This window comes from Jatropha curcas, chromosome 1 (assembly GCF_041381405.1).
Source record: "Jatropha curcas cultivar XTBG-Jc1 chromosome 1, XTBG_Jcur_1.0, whole genome shotgun sequence".
Taxonomy (NCBI): Eukaryota; Viridiplantae; Streptophyta; class Magnoliopsida; order Malpighiales; family Euphorbiaceae; genus Jatropha; species Jatropha curcas.
In genome coordinates this window covers 4,434,037-4,447,428 of record NC_143151.1, presented here as the reverse complement: position 1 = coordinate 4,447,428, position 13,392 = coordinate 4,434,037, and the positions used below count along the sequence as shown (strand labels likewise).

The following is a 13,392-nucleotide window of genomic DNA, read 5'->3' as shown; positions in this document are numbered from 1 at the left end:
ATAAATAAATATAGAGACCAGATTGGAATCCCTCGTCTCTCTCTCAATGACTCCAAAAAAAAAGAAAAAAATCATTTATCATTATTAATGAAATGGAAAATCTTGGAATAGAAGGATGGTCATTGGCTGCACACACATCACTGGACGTGCACGTGTCAGTACAAGATTGCTAAGAGTATCTAACGAGTCAAATAGATTCTTTGAAAGTTAGAATTTTCTTACTTGATTGGACTAGACAAAAAATTTTGCTTCCACCGCATCCACCGACTAAGAATTCAAATGCTTGCAGTGAGCATCCTCAACTTCACTCGAGGAAGAAGTATCCAATCTCTCTTCGCAACACTTATTGATAAAAAAATAAATATGTTTTTGGTTATTGATTAAAAATAAAATACTACACATGAATAGATCTTATACAAGTACAAAGCGAGGCTTATCCAATTGTAACAAGAAAACAAAGAAAATTAAACTTCAGTGTGTGTTTGGACACACTCATATGTTGTTGTCTCTTTGTCCTCTTCAGTTATTACTCCACAAATTTTTTTAAACCAAATAAACTGTGTAAACTTCTTCCCGTCGGTTTTGTTTCTTCTTTCAGCTTATTTCTCCGCCATTGTTCCGCTTTTCTTGAAATAATATATATTCTTTGTATACACTTTACACAGCACATATATATCCGTACTCTATCTGTATGTATATAACCGTCCACCATCTTTGAAGCGATCAAGAATAACAAGAAGTAAATCTTGCCATCATGATGGTTTCAAAAACCTAAACTTTTCATTCTTCATCAATAACTAGATAGAAAATTTTCCATTTTTAGTTTCTTAATGGTTCTTTTATGTGTTTTGCTTTTCAAAAGATTTCTGGGTTTTACTTGCCTTGTCTGAACCATTAGAGAAACCAAGAAAAGAAGGAGGAATCGGGTTTCATGAAATGTGCTTGTAAGTCTCCTCTGTTTAATGCTCTTTTGACTTTCGCTAAAATTTCTAAATGAGAATTAACGGTTACGTTCCCTTTTTCCTCTAAAATTTGTAATTTAATTATTTTTTAATACTGGTAACCGTTAGCATTCATAGTTTTCCTGAGGTCTTCTTTTTTCTTCTCATTGTGAAGCAGATTCGTTTCAATAGTAAAAGACAAACTATTCTCAAAAAAAAAAAAAAAAAAAAAAAAAAAGTAAAAAACAAAATGATTAGTTATTTTGATTCTAAGGGAAGATATCACAGTTTTATATTGATGTATATGTTGGTTTTTGAGTGTAAGTTAAGGAATCTGAATCTAGACTTAGACTTTGGGGCTGAAGTGACATATTTATTGAATATTATATGTACGAGAAATGGCTTTTATTAATGTTTTTGCGTCAATTGGCAATGAATTTGAGGAAAGTAACATTTTTTCTTTAAAGATATATGTCCATTACTCTTTTTCATTACTCTTTTTCAGGATTAAAAGAGTAATAAAAGAAAATTGATCACGTGTTTGACTTCTGCTTTCCCCTAAAAAAGTGGGGATTTCCCTTTTGGAGCCAGCTTTCATATCCAAGTTGATGCAGATTTTTTAAATCTTTTGTTCACATGATACCTGGTTAAAGGAACTAAGTATGTTCTTTTTCCCTCTTGTGGCTTTTAGTGTATGCCTTGTCAATTTCAGTTTATATGCTGCTTTATACCTACAAATAGTTGAATTTAGGCCAAATATGTGCACACATCTTATTGCTCCTTGTGTTACAGATAAAATCCAGTAATTGAAGCCATTCTTCTATTTTTACCGGAAGACAATGGGTTATGGTAATTCAAGATCTGTAAGGTTTGCATCTTTCTAATTGTTTGATTTTTACTGTGGCTTTCAAAATATCTGTTTAATCTTGAGATTGCATACAAATGATTACTTCACATGTGCTACTTCATTTTTGTGATTCTTTTCATTGTTTTATTTAGTAAGTGGATTAATTAGTTGCTGAATCTGAGATTCCATATATACAAAAATTTCAGGTTTAGAGATGATCTTGAATTAGCCAAGCACCCAACAGTTAATGGAGATGGATTAAGTAAGTTTACATACAACATTGATGTAACACAGGTATCTGAGTCTAGTTCTAAGAAATCCGAGAAGGAGGCAACGAAGAAGAGTGTAAAGTCATTGAAATCTAAAGTACTATCAAGAGTTTTCTCTGAGGATTATGACAGAGTAAAGAAGAAGATATTAGACCCTCGAGGACCCATAATTCATAGATGGACTAAGATTTTTTTAATAGCTTGCTTAGTTTCTTTGTTTGTTGATCCTTTATTCTTTTACTTGCCAGTAGTCTCCAAGGACTCTTGCATACATATTGGAATACCCCTTGAAGTATCCCTTACAATTGTTAGAACAATAGCTGATATCTTTTACATGATTCAGATTTTCATTCGTTTTAGAACTGCTTATGTTGCGCCTTCTTCTCGTGTTTTTGGGAGAGGGGAGCTTGTTATAGATTCTAAAAAGATTGCAGAAAGGTACTTTCAAATGCATTTCTTGATCGACCTTGTTGCTGCCCTGCCTCTTCCTCAGGTATGCCAAATTAATTTTTCACCTTAATGTAGTTAGTCTCTCTATCATGGACTAAATCATATCTTACACTTTTGTAGGTTTTGATTTGGTTTGTTATCCCCAATCTTGGTGGTTCAACAATGACAAACACCAAAAATGTACTTCGCTTCATAATTATTTTTCAGTACCTTCCAAGACTTTTTCTCATCCTTCCACTTTCATCAAGAATTATTAAGGCTAATGGTGTCGTGACCGAAACAGCCTGGGCAGGAGCTGCTTATAATCTGATGCTATACATGCTAGCAAGCCATGTAAGTGCAAAGGAACTCTTCATTTTTATAAATATTTTAATGGATGGAATCCTCAACTTGTTCTATACTTTCTTCGGTAAAAAGGTTTTAGGAGCTTGTTGGTATCTTCTGGCAATTGAACGACAAGAAGCATGTTGGAGAAGTGTTTGTAATTTGGAGAAGGCGTCTTGTAGATACGAATATTTTGATTGCCATCAATTGCATGACCCAGTTAGGGAGTACTGGTTCAAATCAAGCAATGTCACAAACCTATGTAATCCAGATAATAGTTACTATCAGTTTGGAATATTTGGTGATTCTTTGACATTCGGTGTTACAATTGCCACGTTTTTTGACAAATACTTCTATTGTCTTTGGTGGGGCTTAAAGAATCTGAGGTAATGTGCTTTCTAAATCTCTCTGTCTCTGCTATTTTGTAGTGTTCCCATGTTTTGTAGGTAATTTTGCTCCATATAGGATATAGAGAAAGTTTATTGCTAGAGATATACAGGATCATTTTAAGAGTTTGGAAACTCCATATAAATTTCAGAGAAAAATTTTATGAAAAAAAGAATCTGATTCAATTTGGCTACAAATGCAATTTTTGAAGTGAACTTATCTATGTTTCTTAATTCTGTTAAACTATGGTGACTGTGTGGAAAGAAAAAAAAAAAAAAATCAGATTCTTACAATTATCAGTTTAACCTCTTGTTTATATTTGTTTGTGCTTTCTTTAAAGGCAAAAAAATAAAGGGAATATTATGTTTTTAGGCAAGAGCTTAATCAACAAATAAATGGTTGAAATGAATTCATTTGCACTTAATTCTTTTATCAAATGATTCATTGCACTTATTGTTCGAGTTTAACACTCATTTTCATCCACTTGTGCAGTTCATTAGGGCAAAATCTCTCCACAAGTACTTATGTAGGTGAAATAATATTTGCCATCATTATCGCAACATTAGGCCTGGTTCTTTTTGCATTGCTCATTGGGAATATGCAGGTAAGCCTTCATATTATATCTATTGGCTTTATAGCTGCCTTTTCAGCCTGTTGAAATTGTGATGTTCTAGCTAGTTAACTTATCCCTGAAATAACAAAAGGAAAAATGCCATTATAGTTTCAACTAAACTTAATGCTTTCTTAATTTTCTTTCAAAAAGCAAGAGGTAACAGTATATTAAATATCATTATGTCTCAAAGCTGCTTCATACAATTCCTGAAAAAATAAAAATCCTTGAGAATATATATGTATTATCAAATATTCTACTTGCAGAGATACCTACAATCAACGACAGTTCGTCTAGAAGAGTGGAGAATAGGGAGAACTGACACAGAACAATGGATGCATCACAGACAACTGCCACCAGAGCTTAGACAATCGGTTAGGAAATATGATCAATACAAGTGGGTTGCCACCAGAGGAGTTGACGAAGAAGTTCTTCTCAAAGGTCTTCCGATGGATCTCCGAAGAGACATCAAGCGCCACCTTTGCCTTGATTTAGTTCGACGAGTAAGTCACTGGATCCTGCATTGTTATTTGATCATATGATTTCTCATCCTATTTTGATATTTTTTTTCATTTCCCTTTACATGGAAGAAAAAAGTTTCTCAAAGTAAAGAAAAAGAAGATCATATGTTGGATATGTAATTAATCGGCATCCTCTTTGAAATAAATAGGTCCCATTATTTGATCAAATGGATGAAAGAATGCTGGACGCTATATGTGAGAGGCTAAAACCTGCATTGTCAACTGAAGGCACATTTCTAGTGCGTGAAGGTGATCTTGTTAATGAAATGCTTTTCATAATCCGAGGCCATCTTGATTCTTACACTACTAATGGAGGTCGAACTGGATTTTTCAACTCATGCCGAATTGGTCCTGGTGATTTTTGTGGAGAGGAATTGCTAACATGGGCATTAGACCCTCGACCAAGCATCATCCTTCCATCATCTACTCGTACGGTCAAAGCCATTTCAGAAGTTGAAGCATTTGCATTGAGAGCAGAAGACTTGAAATTTGTAGCCTCACAATTTAGAAGACTACATAGCAAGCAACTAAGACAAAAGTTCAGATTCTACTCGCATCAATGGCGAACATGGGCTGCGTGTTTCATACAAGCAGCTTGGAGAAGATATAAGAAAAGAAAGGAAGCAACTGAACTTAGAGCTAGAGAAAATCCTACAGAAGCTGAGCCTGAATCTGCATATGCTGTAAGGCTAGCAGCAAGCACTAGACGGACTGTTATTAAGCATTCTGCTTCGGATTCTAATATAGTGCGATCGCTGCAGAAGCCAGCAGAACCTGATTTTTTAGTAGAGGATGATTGAATTTTCAGGATCTTTTTTTTCCAATTCATCCTTGCGTAGAAATTAGATTATTTGATGTACATTAATTTATTATTTTGGGAAAACAATGAGGACTTCTTCAAGTTCTATTGCTTCTGTTTATATGTTTATAAGCATCACAAGATTATAGTTTTAGAGGATCTTGTTAGACATTGAAGTTGAGTCTAATTTTTCTGTTTTGTACTATAATATAAATGAACAAGTATATCCTTTTATGTATTTCTTCCCTTTAACTTCTCCCATTCATTTTTTTCTGTCCTTCAATGGCTGTTTAGCTATTATTCGTCTTAGAAAAAAAAAAATCCGAGGAAAAACTCGTATGAAGAACGAAAATCTAATAAAAGTAATAATTTAGTGGGGACGAAAAATAAAATTTTAGTGAAATCAATTCAAATTAATGCAATTACATATACTAAAATATCAAAAAAATCATATCATTCCAAAAAAAATAAAAAAATAAAAAATCATAAATTAAAGAGTAAAAAACTAGTGAGGCAGGTGCCTCATTGCCTCCACTGTAAATACCTGTCCTTGTTTGAGGAAAAGAAATTACCTTGACTATAAGGAAAATTATTCTGTTGATAAACAAAAAAGAATAAATAACTATTTAGTCCTTCAAGTTTTGTTATAATTATGACTTTGTTTCTCTTATTTGGTAAATACACTAAACTATTGGATCCTTCCATCTAAAAGTGTCATTTTAGAGGTTAAATACATGTAATATTTGATCATTTGGCTCTTCCTTACTTTTGCTATTGAATTACTATTTAGTCTCTCACTTAATAGCAAAAATAACCCCCCTTTTTTTTTGTAAACCACCGATATCTGGATCTCATTATCAGGAACCGCCTAATTTGGCTCGGGGTCTAGTTACAATTAAGGTTCTTTGCTCTTCCCTGCAGGAGCTTTTAGTACGGGTGGAACCCGAAAACTCTTCCTATATGCTCAACCTGCATTCCAACTGAGTAACAATCCGTAGGTTGTAAAAATAACCCTTTAATAGAACTAAACATTATGAACTAATCAATATATTTATCAAATAAGAGAGATAAAATTGCAATTGTGCCCAACCTGAGGGATTAAAAAGTTATTTACCTATAAAAAAACCAATGGAACGGTCACTACCTGAAATTAAAATGGAATGGGCTCAGGCCCATTTCTCCTTCAATGCAATATCTTGTGAAATATTAAATCAATTTACAGGCTTCATTAGTTGGGCTTAGCTGCAAATTCATGTTCAAAGTTCAAACTTAATTAATGAATTTCTGCTATTTTTTTAAAAAAAATTTAAATTTTAGATTAAGTTGGGATTAGTTGGGGTTTTTTTTTTTTCAAAGTTAAGTAGTATATAATAATCGATAAATGAACAACAGAAAACAAAAAATTTGAAAACAAGATAGAAAAAATAAAATAGAGGGCAATGGTCAATGGTCAATGGATTTGAACTGAAATTTTGTGGTGAAAGTCAAATCCAAACCTGTAAAATCCGACATATCCAAAGTGAATGTAGGAAATATAAGAACATGAAGAACGGTGCTGAATCAAATTAAGTATGAAAAGTTTACAACTTTAACAAAAGCTATGCTTCCCATTTTAAGTATAAAAAAACATCTTTAGTGAACATATAAACTTGTAAAAGTGATTTTCATAAATCAACACAATAATAATAATAATAATAATAATAATAATAATAAGTGGGCTTAATAATTCTTGGCTAACTTTTGGAGCCCATAATTTTTGACCGTGTCTTTTGCTAAGTAGTGATTAGGGATTTTGATTCTTGTCTTTGCTTGCACTTCAACTTTGATGAAGGCAGCAATTTCCTTTCCAAGCAAATGGGATTAAAGAAAGGTACAAAGAATTTCAAGAAAATGGATTCTTGGTGTTCACAACCAAGAATTATTGGTCTTTTACTTACCTTTAACTTTGAAGGGACAAAGAGCATTAAAAGTTTAAACCAAATGGGGTTCTTGGTGTTCACAACTAAGAAAATTAGGGATTGGCTAAACTTAATTTTGGTTGAATAAACGATTTAGACATTGTTATGCTAATTTATTTTTTATTCACTTTTATCCATCGTTTAAAGTTTTTGTACATATGGTAGCTAAAAAATCAATTACACCACTTAAATTATAACATAATATTTTAATTTGATTATATTATCTTTTATCTCATCTAGTTATTTCAATATCAACAATTCTTTATAGTTATTGTGTTTTAACATAGTGATAATGCTAAAATTAAAAAAAAAAATTTGGTAATTTTCTTGAAATAACAAATAATATATAAAAGTGGACAAATAGAGTATTGTTATTTATCTTGTAATATGAAAGTCAAAATTTTAATATATTAAAAATAAAATTATGCGTAACACATGCAGTAGCTAAGAGTAAATATGATACACATGTTGCCAAACGTGATAATTTTTGGCATTTGGTTGAAAGTAAATTAAAAAAATTGGAATATTTTTTTAAAAGGAAAAAGTATTTTTTTAGTCCCTGCATTTTAACCTAATTTACTACTCTGTCCTTCTATTTTGGTAAACATATATAATATCTCTAAGGTTTGATTTCATCAAACTATATGGTCCTTCTGTTAAAAATGAGTTTTTTATCGTTAAATATCAATTAAAAAGACATCTAATATGAAAAATTTTACAAAAGCCAAGAATTTTCAAAGATCTAAAAAATCACAACTGGCAAAGCTTCAACAACTGGAATTTGGGTCCTCCACCACCAAAGTGGTAATCTTCACCTTTCTTTATTTTTTTACCTTTTCTCCAAAAGACAAAAAATAAAAAGAAAATTTTTAGCGTTACGCTTTAAGAAAATTTTCAAATCCAAGGCGTAAGCAACTGGTGTGAGGCTTTTGGGTAAGGTTTAGAGAATTTTTAATTAGCTTTTTTTTATTATTTTATTTTTCTGGGGTAATTAATATCCTTATGGGCTCTATTATAGATTCATTCAATCACAGATTTATATTGATCGTTTTATGGATTTCACTATAAATTCATGGGCTTTTCTTCATTATTATTATTTATATTTCTTGATTTATAGGAATAAAAGAGAATTGACTAATGGATTGGGAGATGGAGGTTGAGATGAAGCTTGGAATTATAAATTTGTTTTTATTTTCATCCTTGTTTTCTTTCAAAGAAAGAATTTTAGTTTGTATTTTATCTGTAAGTTTATTGTATGAGTTGAATTTATCAATAATGAGTGAAATAAAATTTAAAAAAAAAAAAAGAGTCTGAGATGATATATGTTTGAGTATGAAAGAGTTGAAATTTAAAGGTATTGGTGGTAGATTTGAAACCCAACCTTGAAAATAAATTCTGGCAGTGAGTAGGAATTGTTGCTGCAAAAGAAAGAGAAAGATGAAGATAAAGAAAAGGTGGAGGGTTAATGGGTTGGTGGGAGAGTAATATAGTCTTTATCTAATATTTAACGGTATAAATATTATTTTTTTCACGGAAAAACCCTTGAATCAAATCTGATGGATATTTTATGCTTTTATCAAAATAGAATTACGGAGCAAAAAAATTAGGACAAATCTCAGGGACTAAATAGTACTTTTTCCTATTGAAAAATTCTTCTTGACTTTGAATTATTTCATCTTCTTTTGGGACCCTAAAATTTTTGCATGAAGCACTAAACTTTGCCGGTGTGCAAGTGGCATGCTTTATGCCCCAGTTTGTATTGCCATAAATTTATACATCCATCAAATAGTCCCCTAAGAAGGACAACCATTTTCATGAAATTTCTTTAAAAAAAAACTAATAAAACAAATCAAAATATACAAAAAAAAAAAAAAAAAAACATTCATTTGAAACAAATACAAGTATAAAAGAACGATATTAATAACTACAAAAATAAAGTGTTTGATGACTGTCCAAACTAGGAATAAGGAAACTTGAAAAAAAAAAATTCAAATCCCAACATCAAAATTCTTATAGAGGATTGGAAATTTTTAAAGAAAAAAGAATGATCAGAACTTGAATTCTCATCTCATGTTAAAGGAAAATAAAAAAAAAAATCAATTATTATTAAATAAATATTGAAAGACTTCAAAACTCTAAAACTTTCCTTCATCTCAATAATTATGATCTCATTTTAGGATTTTTTTTTTTTTTTTTAGACTTTCTAATAGACCTCCCATGAGTTATTGAACATAACTTTCAAGCAAAAGAACAAAGAAAACAAAAGACATAAATAGGAAAATGAAAAAAGGTGGAATCTTCTTCTTCCATGTTATGGGAATGGACAAAGAAAAGCAATAATAAGATATATAGGAGAGGAGAGGGAGTTAAATGAGTTTGGTCCTGTAAGACAGACAAAATTGAGAATATGAAACATAGATTTACCTCTAAAAGAGGGACAAAATCAGTGAAAGTGATACCCAATTGGGTCCCAATAACATAGTCAGAGTCCTACACATTCTTTTACAAACTCACCCTCCTCCTTTTAAAGGGACATTTTATCACACCATAAATCATCCATTCCTTTTGGGTGTGGGCTTAGTCATTAGTAATGGACCCACTTTGACTATTGGCCTGGTTTAGTTAGTTCTTAAGTGGGTTTAGATAAATAATTATGAATTATAAATAATAATAATGCAAATAAGAAAACAAGCATGGTTTCACATCAAAGATAATGTTTTTAGATAATACTTTCGTTGAATTTCCATTTAGAACTTTCGATTTTTTTTTTTTTTGTAAAATTAAATATTGTGATAATTTTTAGCTGTTTTAATAGCATCGTTAGCTATTTGAATAACTTTCATAGAAAATAAAAATTAAACGCAATATGAATTAATTTTTTATAAAATGCTACATCATAAAAAATAATATTTAATATTTTAATAAGTTAAAACGTTAAAAACTATTTAAAATGCGGCAGCAATCAATTTCAATAAAAACAAAGTAGAAAACAATGACGTAAAGAGAGTACTCATGATTTTACCTTCTGGGTCAGTTTGGTTTTCCTTAATAGTAATTAGCATTAATTAAAACTAGATAAGACAAGTGGCTTTAAGGCTAATAAAGCCACTGTCGTTGGAACAAATCTCTCTCTTCTCACCGCAATTATGTGATTGACCATTGACAATTTACTTGCCCAACAAAAGAGGGAATAAAGGATTTCAAAAAATAAAGAGTTGGTTGATGACCTAATCAGTAATCACACTCTTAATAAGGGAAAAAAGTTGGTAAATCCTGCTAATAATCCAAGATTAGAAGAAGACTTTTGTTGATTCACCTGTGAAAAATGCCTCCTTAATTTCAAATTTTCATTTTAGTACAAAATTGTATTATGATTATGTTGGTAATTAGTTCAAACCCTTGTATGTACTTTGAGAAATGGATACTTCTCACCCCACGTGATTACACATGCTAAATAATTTTTGGATTTTATAGATTCTTTTTCATAGTTAGAGTATCTTTAGATCAATTTTACACACATAAAGATTAGGTTTTCTCTCTTTACATGTGATTTTAAAGACCAATTTTATTATAATAGTATGATAAATTCAAAATTATTTTAATATTCCCTAACGTCGAAAGTCTTAATCGTTAAGAAAATCCTATTATTACTTATAGAATCAATTTCAATTGAATGAATTTTAATGTTAGTTTCACCAGAAATTTATTGCTAAATTTATTAAGGTTTATGATTAATATAAAGTTTTGAAATTTTAATAATCATTAAAACTTTCTCTTATAGTTAAATCGTTATCTTTCGTGCTAGTTCCAGGATTTCACGTGCCCCATTCTACTTAGATCATAGTGTAAGCTAATGATGCTTTCAGCTACTAGACTCTCGTCATCTAGAGTGCAGCACTCCACCGCTTTGCCTAGCAGCACCACACTTTTATTGCTCTCCAACAATCTATCTTATTGAGAGTATGTTAAACTCTAGTGTTATGCATGTAATTATATATCACTAAAAAAGAAATAGTATCATATGGCAAAAATAAAATTACGTATACAAGCACATAAAATGTGTCTTGGAGTTTAAAAGATAAAAGTAAGCAAGTCATCCTCCAATAAAGAATGACAAGCTACCAATCCCATAATTTGTTCTATTTCTTTGTCAAAACGACAAAACAAAGCCCACCTCGCTCAAGTGGCGAAAATCCATAAAGATTTTTGTACTCATCAATAGATGAGCTTCATGGGATTCTGACTCAATTATATATACATATAGACATGCTACCATTAATGGTTATATATGGATTCCACACATGATGACTTATGGACCAACAATGCCTTATAGGACTACACTTTACATGCTTTGATAAATAAGTGATGAACCGATGATGAATGATCATAATATATATTAATTATTATATATGCACCACCCCGATATAATATAAAAAAATTATATATGCACATAAAAAAATCTCTAGAAAGCAATTAGAGTCAAAGAGGCAATCAAGTTAGCTGGGGGCGTGCTCATCATGCAAAAGGGGATAATTGCAATTAATGACTACTTGTACCAAGTCAGATTGATGTGTTCGTTATTCCAACCATTATGACATGATTTGATTCTGCAACTACTATATATATGTTGAAATATTTCCACAAATTTTCTGTAATTTTATTCTAAAAAACTTATCGATGGATTCAAATAATACTACAGATTACATAATAAAAAAGTAATCATTATTTTTTTTATTTATCAAAACTTATCAATAGACTCAAATAATACTACAGATTACATAATAAAAAAGTAATTATCATTCCCTTTATTTATCAAATTGATGAAATTTTTATAATAGAAATGAATCCACGGAAACCTTTTCCTCTTCATGCTATCATTAAAAAGAGGATTTGGATGTTGACACGTTGGAGGTCTTCCCTGACATGTTGCTCATCTTTTGCTCAAGGTTGATAGTGTAATTAAAGGTTTCTTGACCAAGGACTTTACCTATATGATTTTTCTTTGGGTTTATTCTATCCTTTTCGGAAAAAAAAAAAAAAAGAAAACATTTATACTGTGTTCCACGATAATTTTTTAAATAGTTTTGAGCGTTTTAATCAATCAATATTGTAACGCCCTATTTTTTTGTGTCTGAAATAGTAAGTTATCGGTCTGTAAATAGTGCCATCGGTCTGAAAATTAGTATTATTTTAGTCCGGAAAAATTACTATGTATGTTTAATATTTTCTTTAATATTTTTGGAGTATGTATACATTAATTAAGAATTATGGCATGTATAATTATTACATTTTTAGAGATTATATGATTTGAAATATAATTGAAGCCTGTAATTATTTTGACGTGAGTATTTGGAGAGAAGAATAATACTTATTAAATGATTGATTATGAATTATTTTAAAATAGTTCACTAAGACTTGATATATATAATGAATGCAATTATTTGATGGATATTAAATGCTATTGAGGATTTATACCGTTATGAAAATATAACAGTGTTATTGTGTTCTGATGATTATTTGGAGATGTTGGAAGTTGGGAGTTTAATTGGGAGTGATGTTTGCCGAGGTTAGTTTTATATAGGATTTTTTCCAATCTATGTACAAATAAAATAAAATAAAATAAACATGATATAATATTTAGCATACAGGATGATATCAGCATGACAGGACATATGTTCAACTAGATTGTAGCGTCTCGGTTCGGTTCATTTGGGTTAATGGGTAGACCGGGAAGGGATGTTACAAATATGCTAAAAGCTACTTAAAAAGTTATTCATTAACATAGCGTTTGTACTACCTTTTAGAGGTTAGGATAGCATTTTATGAAAAGTTAACTCAAATAACGTGTAACTTTTAGCGTTTCATAAAAAACTATTCAAACAGCTGCCAGTTAAATGCTAATGAAACAGTTAATAACTACCATAACAACTAATTTTACCAAACAGATCCTATATATAAATGTAGGAATAAGGGGAAATAATGAGATTTTTGATAATGCCCTTAATGAAATTTATAATACGCTAAACTAATTTTAGTTATAGTCAATTAGAAAATTACATTTTACCAGTTGATTGATATATTTATAAAGTTATTTTTTAAATAAATATATATAGGTAATTACTATTTCAAAATGTTAAGTTTTATCTTTTTTAAATTCATTTTTGAAAAATGAGATTCTCTATAAGACCATTAATGAAATTTTGAATATGCTAAAATAACCTTAGTCATAACCAATTAAAAAAATTACATTTTATTAGTTGATTGAATAAATTTATAAAAATTATTT

General features: G+C 30.3%; 1 protein-coding gene across 2 annotated transcripts; it reads left to right on the top strand.

The window, feature by feature from the left end:
- The first annotated feature begins 509 nt into the window (after positions 1–509).
- Positions 510–5,386, top strand: CNGC15 (cyclic nucleotide-gated channel 15). Of its 2 annotated transcripts, XM_020677014.3 has the most exons (9): positions 515–944; positions 1,447–1,601; positions 1,734–1,809; positions 1,995–2,550; positions 2,628–2,840; positions 2,925–3,217; positions 3,711–3,822; positions 4,095–4,331; positions 4,499–5,386. In XM_020677014.3, exons 3-9 carry the CDS (start codon positions 1,781–1,783, stop codon positions 5,147–5,149), a joined length of 2,091 nt encoding a protein of 696 aa, XP_020532673.1. In that variant the 5' UTR covers positions 515–944; positions 1,447–1,601; positions 1,734–1,780; the 3' UTR covers positions 5,150–5,386. The 2 variants fall into 2 exon arrangements, with proteins under 2 accessions (XP_089582169.1, XP_020532673.1); XM_089726043.1 differs by having other exon boundaries at positions 510–944; positions 2,628–3,217.
- Positions 5,387–13,392: the final 8,006 nt, after the last annotated feature.

Coding starts and splice junctions, on each gene's coding strand:
- CNGC15 (XM_089726043.1), top strand. CDS start 1,781: ATGGGTTATGGTAATTCAAGATCTGTAAG. Junction 2,551..2,627: donor CTGCCCTGCCTCTTCCTCAG/GTATGCCAAATT, acceptor ACACTTTTGTAG/GTTTTGATTTGGTTTGTTAT. Junction 3,218..3,710: donor TGGGGCTTAAAGAATCTGAG/GTAATGTGCTTT, acceptor CCACTTGTGCAG/TTCATTAGGGCAAAATCTCT.